Source organism: Scyliorhinus torazame, chromosome 8 (genome assembly GCF_047496885.1).
Source record: "Scyliorhinus torazame isolate Kashiwa2021f chromosome 8, sScyTor2.1, whole genome shotgun sequence".
NCBI lineage: Eukaryota > Metazoa > Chordata > Chondrichthyes > Carcharhiniformes > Scyliorhinidae > Scyliorhinus > Scyliorhinus torazame.
The window spans coordinates 120,051,554-120,065,364 of NC_092714.1; the positions used below are offsets into that span (position 1 = coordinate 120,051,554).

The 13,811-nt window shown below is 48.3% G+C and overlaps 1 protein-coding gene across 4 annotated transcripts in view; it reads right to left on the bottom strand.

Moving 5' to 3' along the window:
- gpm6bb (glycoprotein M6Bb) overlaps positions 1-13,811 on the bottom strand; it is a 285,202-nt gene that overhangs the window by 52,861 nt on the left and 218,530 nt on the right. For 3 of the 4 annotated variants that reach the window (XM_072514106.1, XM_072514103.1, XM_072514105.1), the window contains 2 exons: positions 13,233-13,419; positions 1,633-1,789 (listed from right to left, as the gene is read on the bottom strand). In XM_072514106.1, coding sequence (XP_072370207.1) covers positions 1,633-1,789; positions 13,233-13,419 — 344 coding nt within the window. The remainder of the gene's footprint in view (positions 1-1,632; positions 1,790-13,232; positions 13,420-13,811) is intronic. The other variant, XM_072514104.1, reaches the window with a different exon arrangement.

Below are 13,811 nucleotides of genomic sequence, written 5' to 3' on the forward strand. Positions count from 1 at the left end.
CACTGGAGTCAGGGAAAGTCCCAGAGGATTGGAAAATCGCTGTTGTAACCCCCCTGTTCAAGAAGGGAATAAGGAAAAGGATGGAAAATTATAGGCCAATTAGCCTAACCTCGGTTGTTGGCAAGATTCTAGAATCCATTGTTAAGGATGAGATTTCTAAATTCTTGGAAGTGCAGGGTCGGATTAGGACAAGTCAGCATGGATTTAGTAAGGGGACGTCGTGCCTGACAAACCTGTTAGAGTTCTTTGAAGAGATAACAAATAGGTTAGACCAAAGAGAGCCAATGGATGTTATCTATCTTGACTTCCAAAAGGCCTTTGATAAGGTGCCTCACGGGAGACTGCTAAGTAAAATAAGGGCCCATGGTATTCGAGGCAAGGTACTAACATGGATTGACGATTGGCTGTCAGGCAGAAGGCAGAGAGTTGGGATAAAAGGTTCTTTTTCGGAATGGCAACCGGTGACGAGTGGTGTCCCGCAGGGTTCAGTGTTGGGGCCACAGCTGTTCTCTTTATATATTAACGATCTAGATGACGGGACTGGGGGCATTCTGGCTAAGTTTGCCGATGATACAAAGATAGGTGGAGGGGCAGGTAATATGGAGGAGGTGGGGAGGCTGCAGAAAGATTTAGACAGTTTAGGAGAGTGGTCCAAGAAATGGCTGATGAAATTCAACGTGGGCAAGTGCGAGGTCTTGCACTTTGGAAAAAGGAATAGAGGCATGGACTATTTTCTAAACGGTGACAAAATTCATAATGCTGAAGTGCAAAGGGGCTTGGGAGTCCTAGTCCAGGATTCTCTAAAGGTAAACTTGCAGGCTGAGTCCGTAATTAAGAAAGCATATGCAATGTTGTCATTTACCTCAAGAGGCTTGGAATATAAAAGCAGGGATGTACTTCTGAAGCTTTATAAAGCACTAGTTAGGCCCCATTTAGAATACTGTGAGCAATTTTGGGCCCCACACCTCAGGAAGGACATACTGGCACTGGAGCGGGTCCAGCGGAGATTCACACGGATGATCCCAGGAATGGTAGGCCTAACATACGATGAACGTCTGAGGATCCTGGGATTATATTCATTGGAGTATAGGAGGTTGAGGGGAGATCTAATAGAAACTTACAAGATAATGAATGGTTTAGATAGGGTTGATGTAGGGAAGTTGTTTCCTTTAGCAGAGGAGACTAGGACCCGGGGGCACAGCCTTAGAATAAAAGGGAGTCACTTTAGAACAGAGATGAGGAGAAATTTCTTCAGCCAGAGAGTGGTGGGTCTGTGGAATTCATTGCCACAGAGGGCGGTGGAGGCCGGGACGTTGAGTGTCTTTAAGACAGAAGTTGATAAATTCTTGATTTCTCGAGGAATTAAGGGCTATGGAGAGAGAGCGGGTAAATGGAGTTGAAATCAGCCATGACTGAATGGTGGAGTGGACTCGATGGGCCGAATGGCCTTACTTCCGCTCCTATGTCTTATGGTCTTATAATAACCAACCAGTAAAGCACTGCAATGCATTAATTCTGCTGAACCCATTCCTTTACTGTCATGTCACAGCTCTGTTTATCTGGCAGACACATAATATCAGCACTGTTTCTGTGACAACTCAGAAATGATGAACGACAGCCTGGTCTTCATACCATTCCACTGATGCAGCGTCCACACACAGTTGTTTTGAACTCGCCATGAATTTCCTTAACAGCGCTTGTGGTGTAGAAACCTTCTGCCAAGAGGATTATTCCGTAGAGGAAGAAGAAAGAAGCCACTCCATAGATGACATACTGCATCATCTGGATTCTGAGGAGTTAAACAAAAACAGGTACATTTTATACATTACAGTGCAGATCTCCGAGCTGTGTGTAAAACAAAACAGGCAAAGTGGAACATGGGGTTGCACTTCACAGTGGAATTTTCAATTGCTGGGATAAAGCATTAAAAAGAAAGAAAATTGGCAAAACTATGAGAGCATTTCAGAGTGATATCAGGAGGCTGAAACCAAAATGTTAGAAGGTACTCCCCACTGAGTGCAATGGTCATGGTTACGTTGTGGGATTCTACTTGCAAATGATTAAGTTTATTGCTCCTCATCTCTTTTTAGTAGGCATTCGTTTCCAATAAATGGGTTAAGTCTCTGCTAAAACCACCAAGATAAACTTTGAAACAATGCATTAAAGAGCAGTACCCCACTGTAAGATTTTGGAACCACTTTTCTGCTTCTTTACTTGTTATCCGTCTCAGGCTTTAGGATACACTTCAAATCATCAAATGGATGATGTCACAACATAGAGATTTACACTTAGCAGTGCTATGCCTCCTTACTGCTCCACATGAATGTACAAATTAGGAGTAGGAGCTACTATTCAATAAGATCATGGTTGATCTAATTTTAACATCAACTCATATCCTGCCTACCCCAATAACCTTTCACCTCCCAATTCCCTATCAAGGACCGATTCATATTTTTTACAAATTTAGCGTACCCAATTATTTTTTTCCCAATTAAGGCACAATTTAGCGTGGTCAATCCACCTAACCTACACATCTTTGGGTTGTGGGGGTGAAACCCATGCAGACACGGGGGAATGTGCAAATTCCACACGGACAGTGACCCAGGGCCGGGATTCGAACCCGGGTCCTCAGCGCTGTAGTCCCAGTGCTAACCGCTGCACCACGTGTCACCCTAAAGACCTATTCTTAAAGATATCCGAAGACATAGCCTCAACCACCCTTGAGGAAGAGAATTCTAAAGTGTCACAACCCTCTGAAACCCGCTGCCTTAAATGGGCGACCCCTTATTTTTAAACAGTGACTCCTGGTTTCTAGTTCCCCATGTTATGCATGGCAGCATGGTGGCACAGTGGTTAGCACTGCTGCCTCACAGCACCAGGGACCAGGTCCAAATCCCACCTTGGGTGACTGTCTGTGTGGAGTTTGCACGTTCTCCCCATGTCTGCGCAGGTTTCCACCAAGTGCCCTGGTTTGCAGAATAGGTGGGTTGGCCATGATCAATATGCGGGTTCCGGAGATAGGGCAGAGGAGTTGGCCCAGGTAGAGTGTTCTTTCGGAGGGTCAGTGCAGACCCGATGGGAGGAATGGCCTCCTTCTACACTGTAGGGATTTTATGGATTCTATTAAGATTTTACCTGACATCTGAAACAGAGTACATTCAAATCATACTCTTATACACGGGGTACACCATGTTTTGAGTATTAGCCAGGAAATCCAAAAAGCATAACATAATTCAAGGATTCAGTAAAAATCCATCCATAAAACATGGGGATGATGGTTTGGGGTAGGATGGAATTGTTCAAACATCCCATGATTTTTCAAAACAGGGCATCTTTGATTGTTTTTCAAAATCATCCTTTCCTCTTTTCAATTCAGTTGAATATTTATGTAGTATCTTTGTTTTCCTCTCTCCATATAGTGTGCTCTTGATCTGAGGGTTGCTAATCATGGCTCATGCCATAATACCACTGTAGGGCAAGCTGAAGAGGCAAAGGAGTTGAACCTACACTGTTGGTGTTAATCTGCACCACACCCTAGCCATCTTGCCAACTGAGCTAAAAGACTCAACCCTTTACATAGTGCCTTGAGCATGGTAAAATGTCTCACAAGCAATCAGACAAAAATTGACACTGAACCAGAAGGAGACATGAGGGCGGGTGACTAAATTCTTGGCCAAAGAGCTAAGTTTGTACTGTAGACCATCTTGACTTGCTGTTGTCTCTGCGTTCTTGCAGGTCGTCATTGACACCAGGGACAATCAACAGAATCCACAACCTTCTTACCAGGATAAATGAGATAACAAGAGATTGCTCAAAGTATTGAGGGGGGGATGTCACTGGTATTTTCCTTCTCTTCCCTTCGAAAAAGAACAGTATTTATCAAAGAAAATGTCAGAAGGAATGGAGGCAATGGCGCTACAACAGGTTTTAAAACAACTCGATTTTCCATTTTAATTGTCCTTTCTATCAAAGAAGTGTCCTCAATCATCTCAGCAGCATATCAACACATAATTGCCACAGTCATAACTGAATGCGGAAGGAACAATGCTCCACAAACAAGCCTGATGGTTTACAAAGCGCCTTTGAGGAACAACACTTATTTTTAAAAATTCATCCATGGGATCTGGGCGTCGCTGGCCAGCATTTATTGCCCATCCCTAAGTGCCTCTGAGAAGGTGGTGGTCAGCAGCCTTCTTGAGCCGCTGCAGTCCATGTAGTGTAGGTCCGTCAACAGTGCTGTTAGGAAGTAGTTCCCAAGATTTTGACTCAACAACAGTGAAGGAATGACAATATATTTCCAAGTCAGGATGGTGAGTGGTTTGAAGAGGAACTTCCAGCACGTGTTGCCAGGTATCTGCTGCACTCGTTCTTCTAGATGGTAGTGGATATTTGTAATATCACAGGTCAGGGTTTACTGGTAATTATATGAAGTGGTTTTATATCTGTAAGACTCTTATTTGAGGAAGAAAATTGCAGCTTTAACCAACTGCACTGCAACCCAAATTACAACTTTAAAAATATTGTAATAAGCCTCTTCAGATCTGGCGGAGGACCCACAGAGCACCAATTTTGCACCAAATGATTTCCTCATGTTAAGCTGTACTCCTCCTATAACCAACTATTTAAAAACCTGCAGCACGTGACTTATGAGAGATCAGTCCATTCCAGACTCCAATGTATAAGGAGCTGCAGGAAAACAGATGGGCTAGGGCAGAAACATATGGGGCTGGATTCTCCGCCCCCCCCCCCGCCCCCCCCCCCCCGGTTGAGGAATCGCCGGGGAGCGGCGTGAATCCCGCCCCTGCCGAATTTTCTGGCACCGGGGATTTGGCGGGGGCTGGAATCGCGCCGCGCCGGTCGGCGGCCGCTGGTAGCGGCCCCCCTGGCGATTCTCTGGCCCGTGATGGGCCGAGTGGCCGCCCGTTTTCGGACGGTCCCACCGGCGTAAATTAGAGAAGGTACTTACCGGCAGGACAAGGCTGCGCGGGCAGCCTCCAGGGTCCTCGGGGGGATCTGGCCCCGGGAGGTGTCCCCACGGTGGCCTGGCCCACGATCGGGGCCCACCGATCCGCGAGCGGGCCTGTGCCGTGGGGGCACTCTATTCCTCCACGTTGGCTGGTGTAAAAGTCCACGATGGTCGACGCAGCGATGAACACCCCTGAGGATGCGCTGGGATGACGCCAGCACACGCTGGCGCTCCCGCGCATGAGCCAACTCGCGCCAGATGGCGGAAGCCCTTCGTCGCTGGTTGGTGTGGCGCCAAGCCCCTTCCACGCCGACCGGAGGGGCGCAATCCACTCCGGCGCTGGCCTAGCCCCTGAAGGTGCAGAGGATTCCGCACCTTCGGGGCGGTCCGACGCTGGAGTGGTTCACGCCACTCCTCGGCGCCGGTACCGCCCGCCCCGCCGGGTACGGGAGAATCCCGCCCCTGGTCCTGAGAGTGAAAGCAAACATAAGGTGCATCCGAGGCAGGAGGCTTGAGGCCGACTGGGTTACACTTCAGGACCCCTGCCTTTTCAGCAGTGGTTGTCAATTAAGTCTCTGATCCTCCCCTGCCCTAAAAATGGCGATGAGCCAATTTTACCACCTTGAAGACTCTCCAGGCAACCTCTCAAAGGGTGAAACATCTGGAGATGGAGCCAGAACTGGGTGTTGTCCTGTCACGTCTTCCAGATGATGTCAAGTCTCAAAGCCATTACAATCATGGCTACAGTGATTTGCTGGCATGGGAAAGCCATAGTCATGACTACAGCATCTGGGACTTGGTCAAAGCCACACACTATGGAATTTATGGAGACTGTCCACGCAGTCCAGGATTTCCCACTGTCTCGGTTCAGTCAAGATCTGGAGTAGGACTGGAGACAATTCGCTGAGCCAGAGACCATTTCTAGGTTCCCACTGAGGAGGTAAGTGTAGAGACTGGAGGGTTCCAGAAACGACCAGCCAAGTTTCAGGAAAAACTGTTAGCGATTTTAACTATTGGGTTATGCTGTTGTCCAGGTGTTGCATAGAACCATAGAATTCCTACTGTGCAGAAGGTGGCCATTCGGCCCATCGAGTCTGCACCGACACTCTGATAGAGCACCCTAGCCAGGTCTATTCTCCTGGCTATCCCCATATCCCCACCTAACCTGCACATCTTTGGACACGAAAAGGTAATTTAACATCGCCAGTCCACCTAATCTGCACATCTTTGAACTGTGGGAGGAAACCGGAGCACCCGGAGGAAACCCCGCAGACAGTAGGAGAAAGTGCAAACCCCACACAGACAGACAGTCACCCAAGGCTGGAATTGAAGCCGAGTCCCTGGCGCTGTGAGGCAGCAATGTTAACCACTGGACTTAAGCTGAGCCACCTATTAGACAGGACTGTGTGTTCCAGGATTTGTTTCAGGAGAGGAGAGTACAGATTTGTTGGCACCGAGGGAATCTTAAAGACCAGCTTTGGAAGATATCAGTTCAGTTGGCTGATGGCAACCTTTAGGTTGGCCAGGGACAGTGTTTTGGCTGACCTGAGGGATACCTCAGAGAGCTGGATAGAAATGATTAGATCTTGAATGAAGAAGGAACTCTCACTCTTACTGCTTAAGTAAAGGACTGCTTTGTTGATCTTAAACCAGTGAGTGCCTAGCACATCTTTACTATACAGTTGAAATTATCTTGAATCTAGAAAGAAAATAGACAGTCTAGCCAGAGAAAGCCCTCTCAAGCTTACAAGGAAGAAGCATTGCAACAAAAGCTTGAACAGCTGAAAGACTTTAACATCAGCGATTTATCCTCTTTACTTCATAATCATTTTTTTTCCCTCTCCAATACCCTTTCCTTCTATTGTGTGTAGATATATAGAGCGGGGCGTTTGAAGGGGGGGTTGGGTAAAGGGTATTAGGTAGTTTAAAAAAAAATCTTCATTCAAATTTTAACATTTTAGCAATTAAAAACAGATAAAACACATAACATTTAATTAACATAAGATAAAATCTACTCAAAACAATCCCATGGACCCCCCCTAACCAACACCACCTCCCCCCCTCCAGCAGTTGGCGACAACTAGCTCCCCGAAATGCAATACAAACAGACCCCATCTCTTGTTCAACCCCTCACTTGCCCCCCTCAGAGCAAGTTTCACTTTTTCCAAATAGAAGAATTCAATTAGATCCCCAGCCATACTGAGGCACAGGATGGAGAGATTGATCGCCACCCCCGACAGGACCCGCCTGCGAGTGATCAACAAGGCGAAGGCTAAAACATCTGCCCCGCACCCGACTGCAACTGCGGCAAGTCCGACACCCCGAATATGGCCCCCAGAGTCCCCATGCAGGATCGCCGACATAGTGCAGGAGAACGACCCCCAAAACCTCTCCATCTTCAGGCAGGACCAGAACATATGTACATGATTGGCTGGACCCCTCCCACACTGCTCACAGATATCCCCCACCCCCTTAAACATCCTCGGATTCGTCAGGTACACCCTATGTACTGCCTTTAGCTGCATCAACCCCAGCCTTGCACACGAGGGTGAGGCATTCATCCTCCACAACACCTCATACCACAATCCTAGAATCCCTCCTCCAGCAGCATCCCCAACTCAGAGACGCCATAACCTCCTCTAAAATCCTCCCAGAAATCACCAAGACGATCCCCCACCCCCCCAAACCCCATCACCGACAACATCCGCTGTAGTAACGAGGGGGGCGGTGCCAGAAAGGTCGGACAGACCTTCGTCACAAAATCCCACACTTGCACGTACCTGAAGCCCTCCCCTCGCCAGACTCCAAACCTCGCCTCCAACTCCTCCAACTCGTCCTTCTAAAAATAGATCCTTTATTTCCACCACACCTCGCTCCTACCATCCCCAAAACCTTGCATCCACCCTCCCAGGCTCAAACCCATGGTTCCTTCATATCGGATTCAACTTCAACCCCGTCCCCAACTTAAAGTGATGTTGATATTTTCAGGGTGGCCACCACCACCGGACTTCCCGAATATCTCCTTGGAGCAAACGGAAGTGACGCCTTTCCCAGCATCCGCAACCCAGACCCTTTATAGGAACCTGTCTCCATCTCCACCCACAAAGCTTCCATCTCCCTGCCCCAGCCCTTCTCAGCGGTCGCTGGCCAATAATAATATAACAAGTTCAGAAGAGCCAAGCCCTCCCCCCACCCCCTGACTGTTGCCCTCTCTGGAGCACTGTCCCCCTAATGATTGGAACCTTACCTGCCCACACAAATGACAAAATCAGCCTCTCCACCCCCATAAAAAACGATTTCAGTAAAAAGACCAGCAAGCACTGAAGAATAAAAACCACGGCAAAATATTCATCTTAACCGTCTGCACCCGGCCTATCAATGATAGGGGAAGACTCAGTAACTCTTCCTTAATCCTACTCACCATGCTAGTAAAGTTCAACTTACGGAGCCGAGCCCTGTCCCAAGTCACCTGCACTCCCAGATCCCTAAAGTGGGTCGTTGCCACCCAAAATGGCAACACCCAACCCAGTTCCCGCCCCAGAGAAGACACTACAAAACACTCACTTTTTCCCAAATTTAATTTGTAGCCTGAAAAAGGGCCGAATCTCCTAAGCAGTCCCATTATATCCCCCACTGAGAAGCTGGATTGGAAATGTATAACAGCAGATCATCAGCATACATCGACACCGTATACTCCACACACCCTCCTTATCTCCCTCCTTATGCCCTCCATTTATCCAAGCACCTCAGCGCTATGACCACGGGCTCTATTGCCAGCGCAAACAGAAGGGGGGGACATAGGGCATCCCTGCCTCGGTCCTCTGTGCAACGGAACGTACCATGAATTCATTTCCTTTGTACGCACACTCGCCATAGGGTCCTTGTACAACAGTTCCACCCACTCCACAAACGTAGCCCCAATTCCAAACCTCTCCAACACCGCAAACAAGTAACTTCACTCCACATGATCAAACACCTTCCCTGCATCCAGAGCTACCACCATATCCAACTCCTCCCCTTTTGCTGGAGAAAGCACCACATTCAACAGGCGCCGTACATTAGATGACGACTGTCTGCCCTTCACAAAAACCGTCTGCTCCTCCCCAATCACCTTCGGGAGGCACTCCTCCAACATGAGCGACAACAGCTTTGCCAAAATCTTGGCATCCGCATTCAAAAACGATATAGGCCTGTATGACCCACACTCTACTGCGTCCTTGTCCTTTTTCAGCAGCAGAGGTATGGATGCCTGTACCATGCTCTCTGGCAGTGCTTCCTCGCTCCCGTGTCCTGCAACATCTCCATCAGCAGCGGCGCCAACCTATCCAGAAAAGTCTTATAAAACTCCACCGGGAAACCGTCCAGTCAGGGTGCCTTACCTGTCTGCATCTTCCCTATCACCGGCCACAGTTCCTCCACCCCAACTTGCTCCTCCAACCCTGCCCTCGCCTCCTCTCTCACCACAGGACACTCCAACCGCCCCAGAAACTCCCTCATGCCTAACGTATCCTCCAGAGGCTCCAACTTATACAGATTCTTATAAAACTCCTCAAACACCTTATTCACCTGCTCTGAAGGCCCACCAACTCCCCTCTCCTATCCTGTACCCGATCAATCACTCTCGTGGCCTTCTCCCCATACTCATACCAACCCCTTCTCCCGCCTTAACCGCCGAATCGCCTTTCCCGTGGACAGAAGGTCAAACCTCGCCTGTAGCTCCTATCTCCCCACCAGAAGATCCGGAGTCGGACCCTCTGCATACTTTCCATCCACCTCCAAAATCTCCTCGACCAACCGCTGCCAGCCCCTCCCTTGTCTCCCTGTCCACCTGATCCTTAAATGAGATAACCTCATCCCTCACTACTGTCTTCAACGTTTCCCACACCACTGACGGCGACCCCTCCCCAGTCCTCTTAAACACTGCGTAGTTCTCAATCACCCTTCCCATTTTGGTGTAAAGGTTTGACTCCGCCAACAATCTCACGATCAATCTCGTGCCGACCCCTTCTCCAGGACCATGTCCACCCAATGTGGAGCATGGTCTGAGGTAAAAATTGCAGAATATTCTGCCTTCCTCACCCCAGCCAACAACACCTTTCTCATAACAAAGAAGATAATCCTCAAATACACATTGTGTACTGGCGAAAAAAACAAATACTCCCTCTCCCACGGGTGTAGAACCTCCACGGTTCTGCCCCTCTCATTTCCTTCATAAACGCAGCCAACACCTTCGCCACACAGTGAACGTGACTTGGATCTATCTACCTTCGGGTTCAGCACTGTATTCAAGTCCCCACCCAGTATTAACTGATGCTATCCAAATCCGCTATGGCAGTCAACATCTTCCTCAAGAATCCTTCATCGTGCCAATTCGGGTCATATACCCTAACCAGCACCACTAACCTCCCTTCCAAAGTACCCATTACTATTACATACCTACCTCAACTGATCCACCATCACCTTCTTCACCTGGATCCTCACCCTCTTACCCACCACTATTGCTACCCCCCCTACCCCGGGCCGTGCTATCAAAACCCAAATGGAATACCTGACTTACCCAACCCTTCCGTAGCCTCTCTTGGTCCGTCACCCTCAGATGGGTCTCATGCGGCAGCACCACCTCGGCTTTCAAACTCATCAGCTGCGAGAAAACTTCTCGCTCGTTTCACGGTCCACCCCAAGCCTCATACGTTCCACGTCACCACCCGGATGGGAGGACTCTTCCCCTTCCCCCGCCCCTCCTGTCAGTCACAACTGCTACTCCTGACCCCACCAACAGGCGGGTCCCAGCCCTATCCTGAGTCACCGTCGGCTACCCGCCCCTAGCCCCTTCCCAGAAGCTCCCAGCCACTTCCTCTCGAAACCACCTCTCCCAGTATCATCCCCAGTCCCCCATCATTCACACCTCCCTTGGCCATCGAAACCTGTCCATACGGGTTCCAATGACCGAGGCCCCTCCCCTCACCTTGCTCCCCGTTCATAAGCCAACTTGCGCCTGCTGGCGCGGTAGCCCCTGTCAGAGCCCCTCCCCCACATAGAAAAAACAAACCAACGTCAAAGCTTCCCACATCCACCCTTCCAAACTCCCAACATGATAAACCCACAAACCCAAAAGCAACAAATCCCAATCAACATGCCAAACCCATCCCTACCCAACCACCACTAAAAAAGAACAACTAGAGAAAAACAGCAATACAGAAAGAAGAGAATGTAAAAGAGAACAAAAAGCCTAACACCATCGAAGTCCAAGTTCAGTCCCAGCACTACAGGTTTCACAAAGGCCTCCTCCACCGTCTCAAAATGGTCATCTCTGGAGTTGTGTGTAACCCTCAGATTCGCCAGGTAGACCACCCCAAACCTCACGTTGCTTTTATATAACGCTGCCTTCGTCTGACCATTGGCTGCCCACATCTTTGCCAGATCCACTGAGAGATCCTGGTACATACATATACCACTAGCTTCCCACATCACCTCTCATTTCAGCTTCGTCCATCTCAGAGCCTTCTGCTTCACCAGAGAGCTGTGGATGAAGGCATTCACAGCCCTTGCTGGCTCATTTGCCTATGGTTTCGGCAGGAGTGACCTATGGGCCCTATCCAACTCATCGAGAGAGGGGATTTCCTCCTCCCCGTCAGCTTGCCGAACATTTCCGTAAAATACTCCGTCGGCCTCCAGCCCACCAGGCAACCCCACGATCCTTAGATTCAGTCTCCGCGACATGTACTCCAGGTCCTCCACTTTGTCTCTCAGCCCTGTTTTACTCTCCACCACCCTCCACAGCTCCTCACCCATCGAGGTGAACAGGTCACTGTGCTGTGGCAATTCTTCCTCAACCCCCTTCAAAGCCTCTCCTTGCCTCCGCACTACCGTCGACGTCTTTGCCAGAGCCTCCTTCATCAGGCAAGGATCTCACTCACCCACTCCATCATAACCTCCATTTGATGCTTATTGAAGTGTTTCAAAAACAGCCACTCGAGCTCCCCCGTCATCGCGTCAGCCAATTTTTCTACTGTAATGGGCATGGCCCCATTCGCCGAGCTTACTCCCGCCATCTTTCCTCGCACTGAACTCCCCACCAAACTCGCCGGCGGACCTTCGTTCACCCCCTTTTTCCTGGATTTGTTTTCTGGGATTTTGTCATCCTTTAGTTGCCTTAGACTTTCCCATGAATGTTTATTTAAAACTCTCCCCAAAAAACTGGGTGCAAGGGGCCAAAAATCAAAGACTCTGGCAGGAACCACCAAATGTGCGACCTGCACCTACATGCCACCACCAGAAGTCGGGTATTAGGTAGTTAGTTACATTTTGTCAGTTTCATTATATTACGGTTATATACTAACAGGTTATTTGTATTAAATTTACACACCTGGTGACTGAGCCGAGATTTCATCCCACCTCGCCCAAATCTCAGCTTGCCCCAAATCAGTACAGCAACAATCCCATTCCCAATGTTGCTATAACCCCAATCCCAGTGTTGCCACAATCCCATTGCCAGTACTACAACATTCCCATTTCCAGTGCTACCACACTTCTGTTTCCAATGCTGCCACAATCCCAACTCCTAACTTATCGAGGTCCCAAATATCCACAGCACATCTGGAGCATTCCTGCCGTAACAGTGGGAGGAATCTGCTAGAAAAGCCACAGATTAGACCAGAACTAGAATATGACGAGTCCTCGTTTGACAGCATTGTTTCCAGGATCTCATTGTGGAAGAGCTGGAGGTTATTTGAGAATGTGTCCCCAAAGCCACAAAATTCCTCGATCCAGATATCCAATTAGAACGGATAATCCTTCTTTCTATCCCCAACTTTGAAACAATAAGGGATTAAAATTAAAAACATAACTAGGTAGTACACAAATATGTCAAAATGCCCACTTGTGTATGGTTTTCATATGTTACTGGACACATGTTCAAATTTGATCTCCGAAAGACCAGTGAGTATTCCAGAATAACATTTAATGTAAATGGAATTTTAATCATTCAGCCATTATAAATCAGCAGACCTCATAGTCCTCTCAATGTGGCGCATACACCAGCATTACAAAACAGCAAATTCTCTGACTCATTACAGGTAATGCCACAGGAGACCAGCGGGTGTATTCGGAATAAACAATGGCTCAGGGTCTGTTGCCAGGCAACATTTCTATTTGGCATGAGACATAGCAGGAAGCCGCCACACTGAGTGATCCTAAGAATATGCTTTTTGGACAAAGTTAGAAGAAAGAAATGTCTCTGCAGCGATGAAAGATTTCACACACTTACACATCAGTCAGCAAGGCATGATCGTTTAGGGTGTTGGAGAAGTACATCTCGACGATACTCTCCACCTTCGTTAGAGCCACATGACCACAGCCACAGAACAGCGCCACGCCAGAGAAACACAAAATGGTTGCCAACAGCGACGCATAAGGAACTCCTCCAAGGCACTTAATACAGCACTCAAAGCAACCTGAGGGGAAAATAAAGAGCAGAACAGTAAATGGGGGTTCCTCCATAATTAGAAATGCTTCTCCAGTTAAAATGGTCTTATGTTTCTCTAGAAAGTTGCCAATCACCCGAAAGCAATCCATTCAGCTACAGAATATATTCATACACATTCAGAGTGAAATGTTATCACTGAATGGTCCCGAATATTAATTGCACCTGTTTTTAAGCAGTTAATATAAATCAGACTAAAGCAAAAGTTCATTCAGGCGCTTGGAGTAATGGCATCACATATGAGGTTAGAAACACATCCAATTTTCTATTTCTGACCAAATTGTCCTAAGCAAGGTGGGAAGAACACCAGAAGATGACTAGGCCATTCGGTCCTTCAAGCTTTATTCACCTTTCAACTGGATC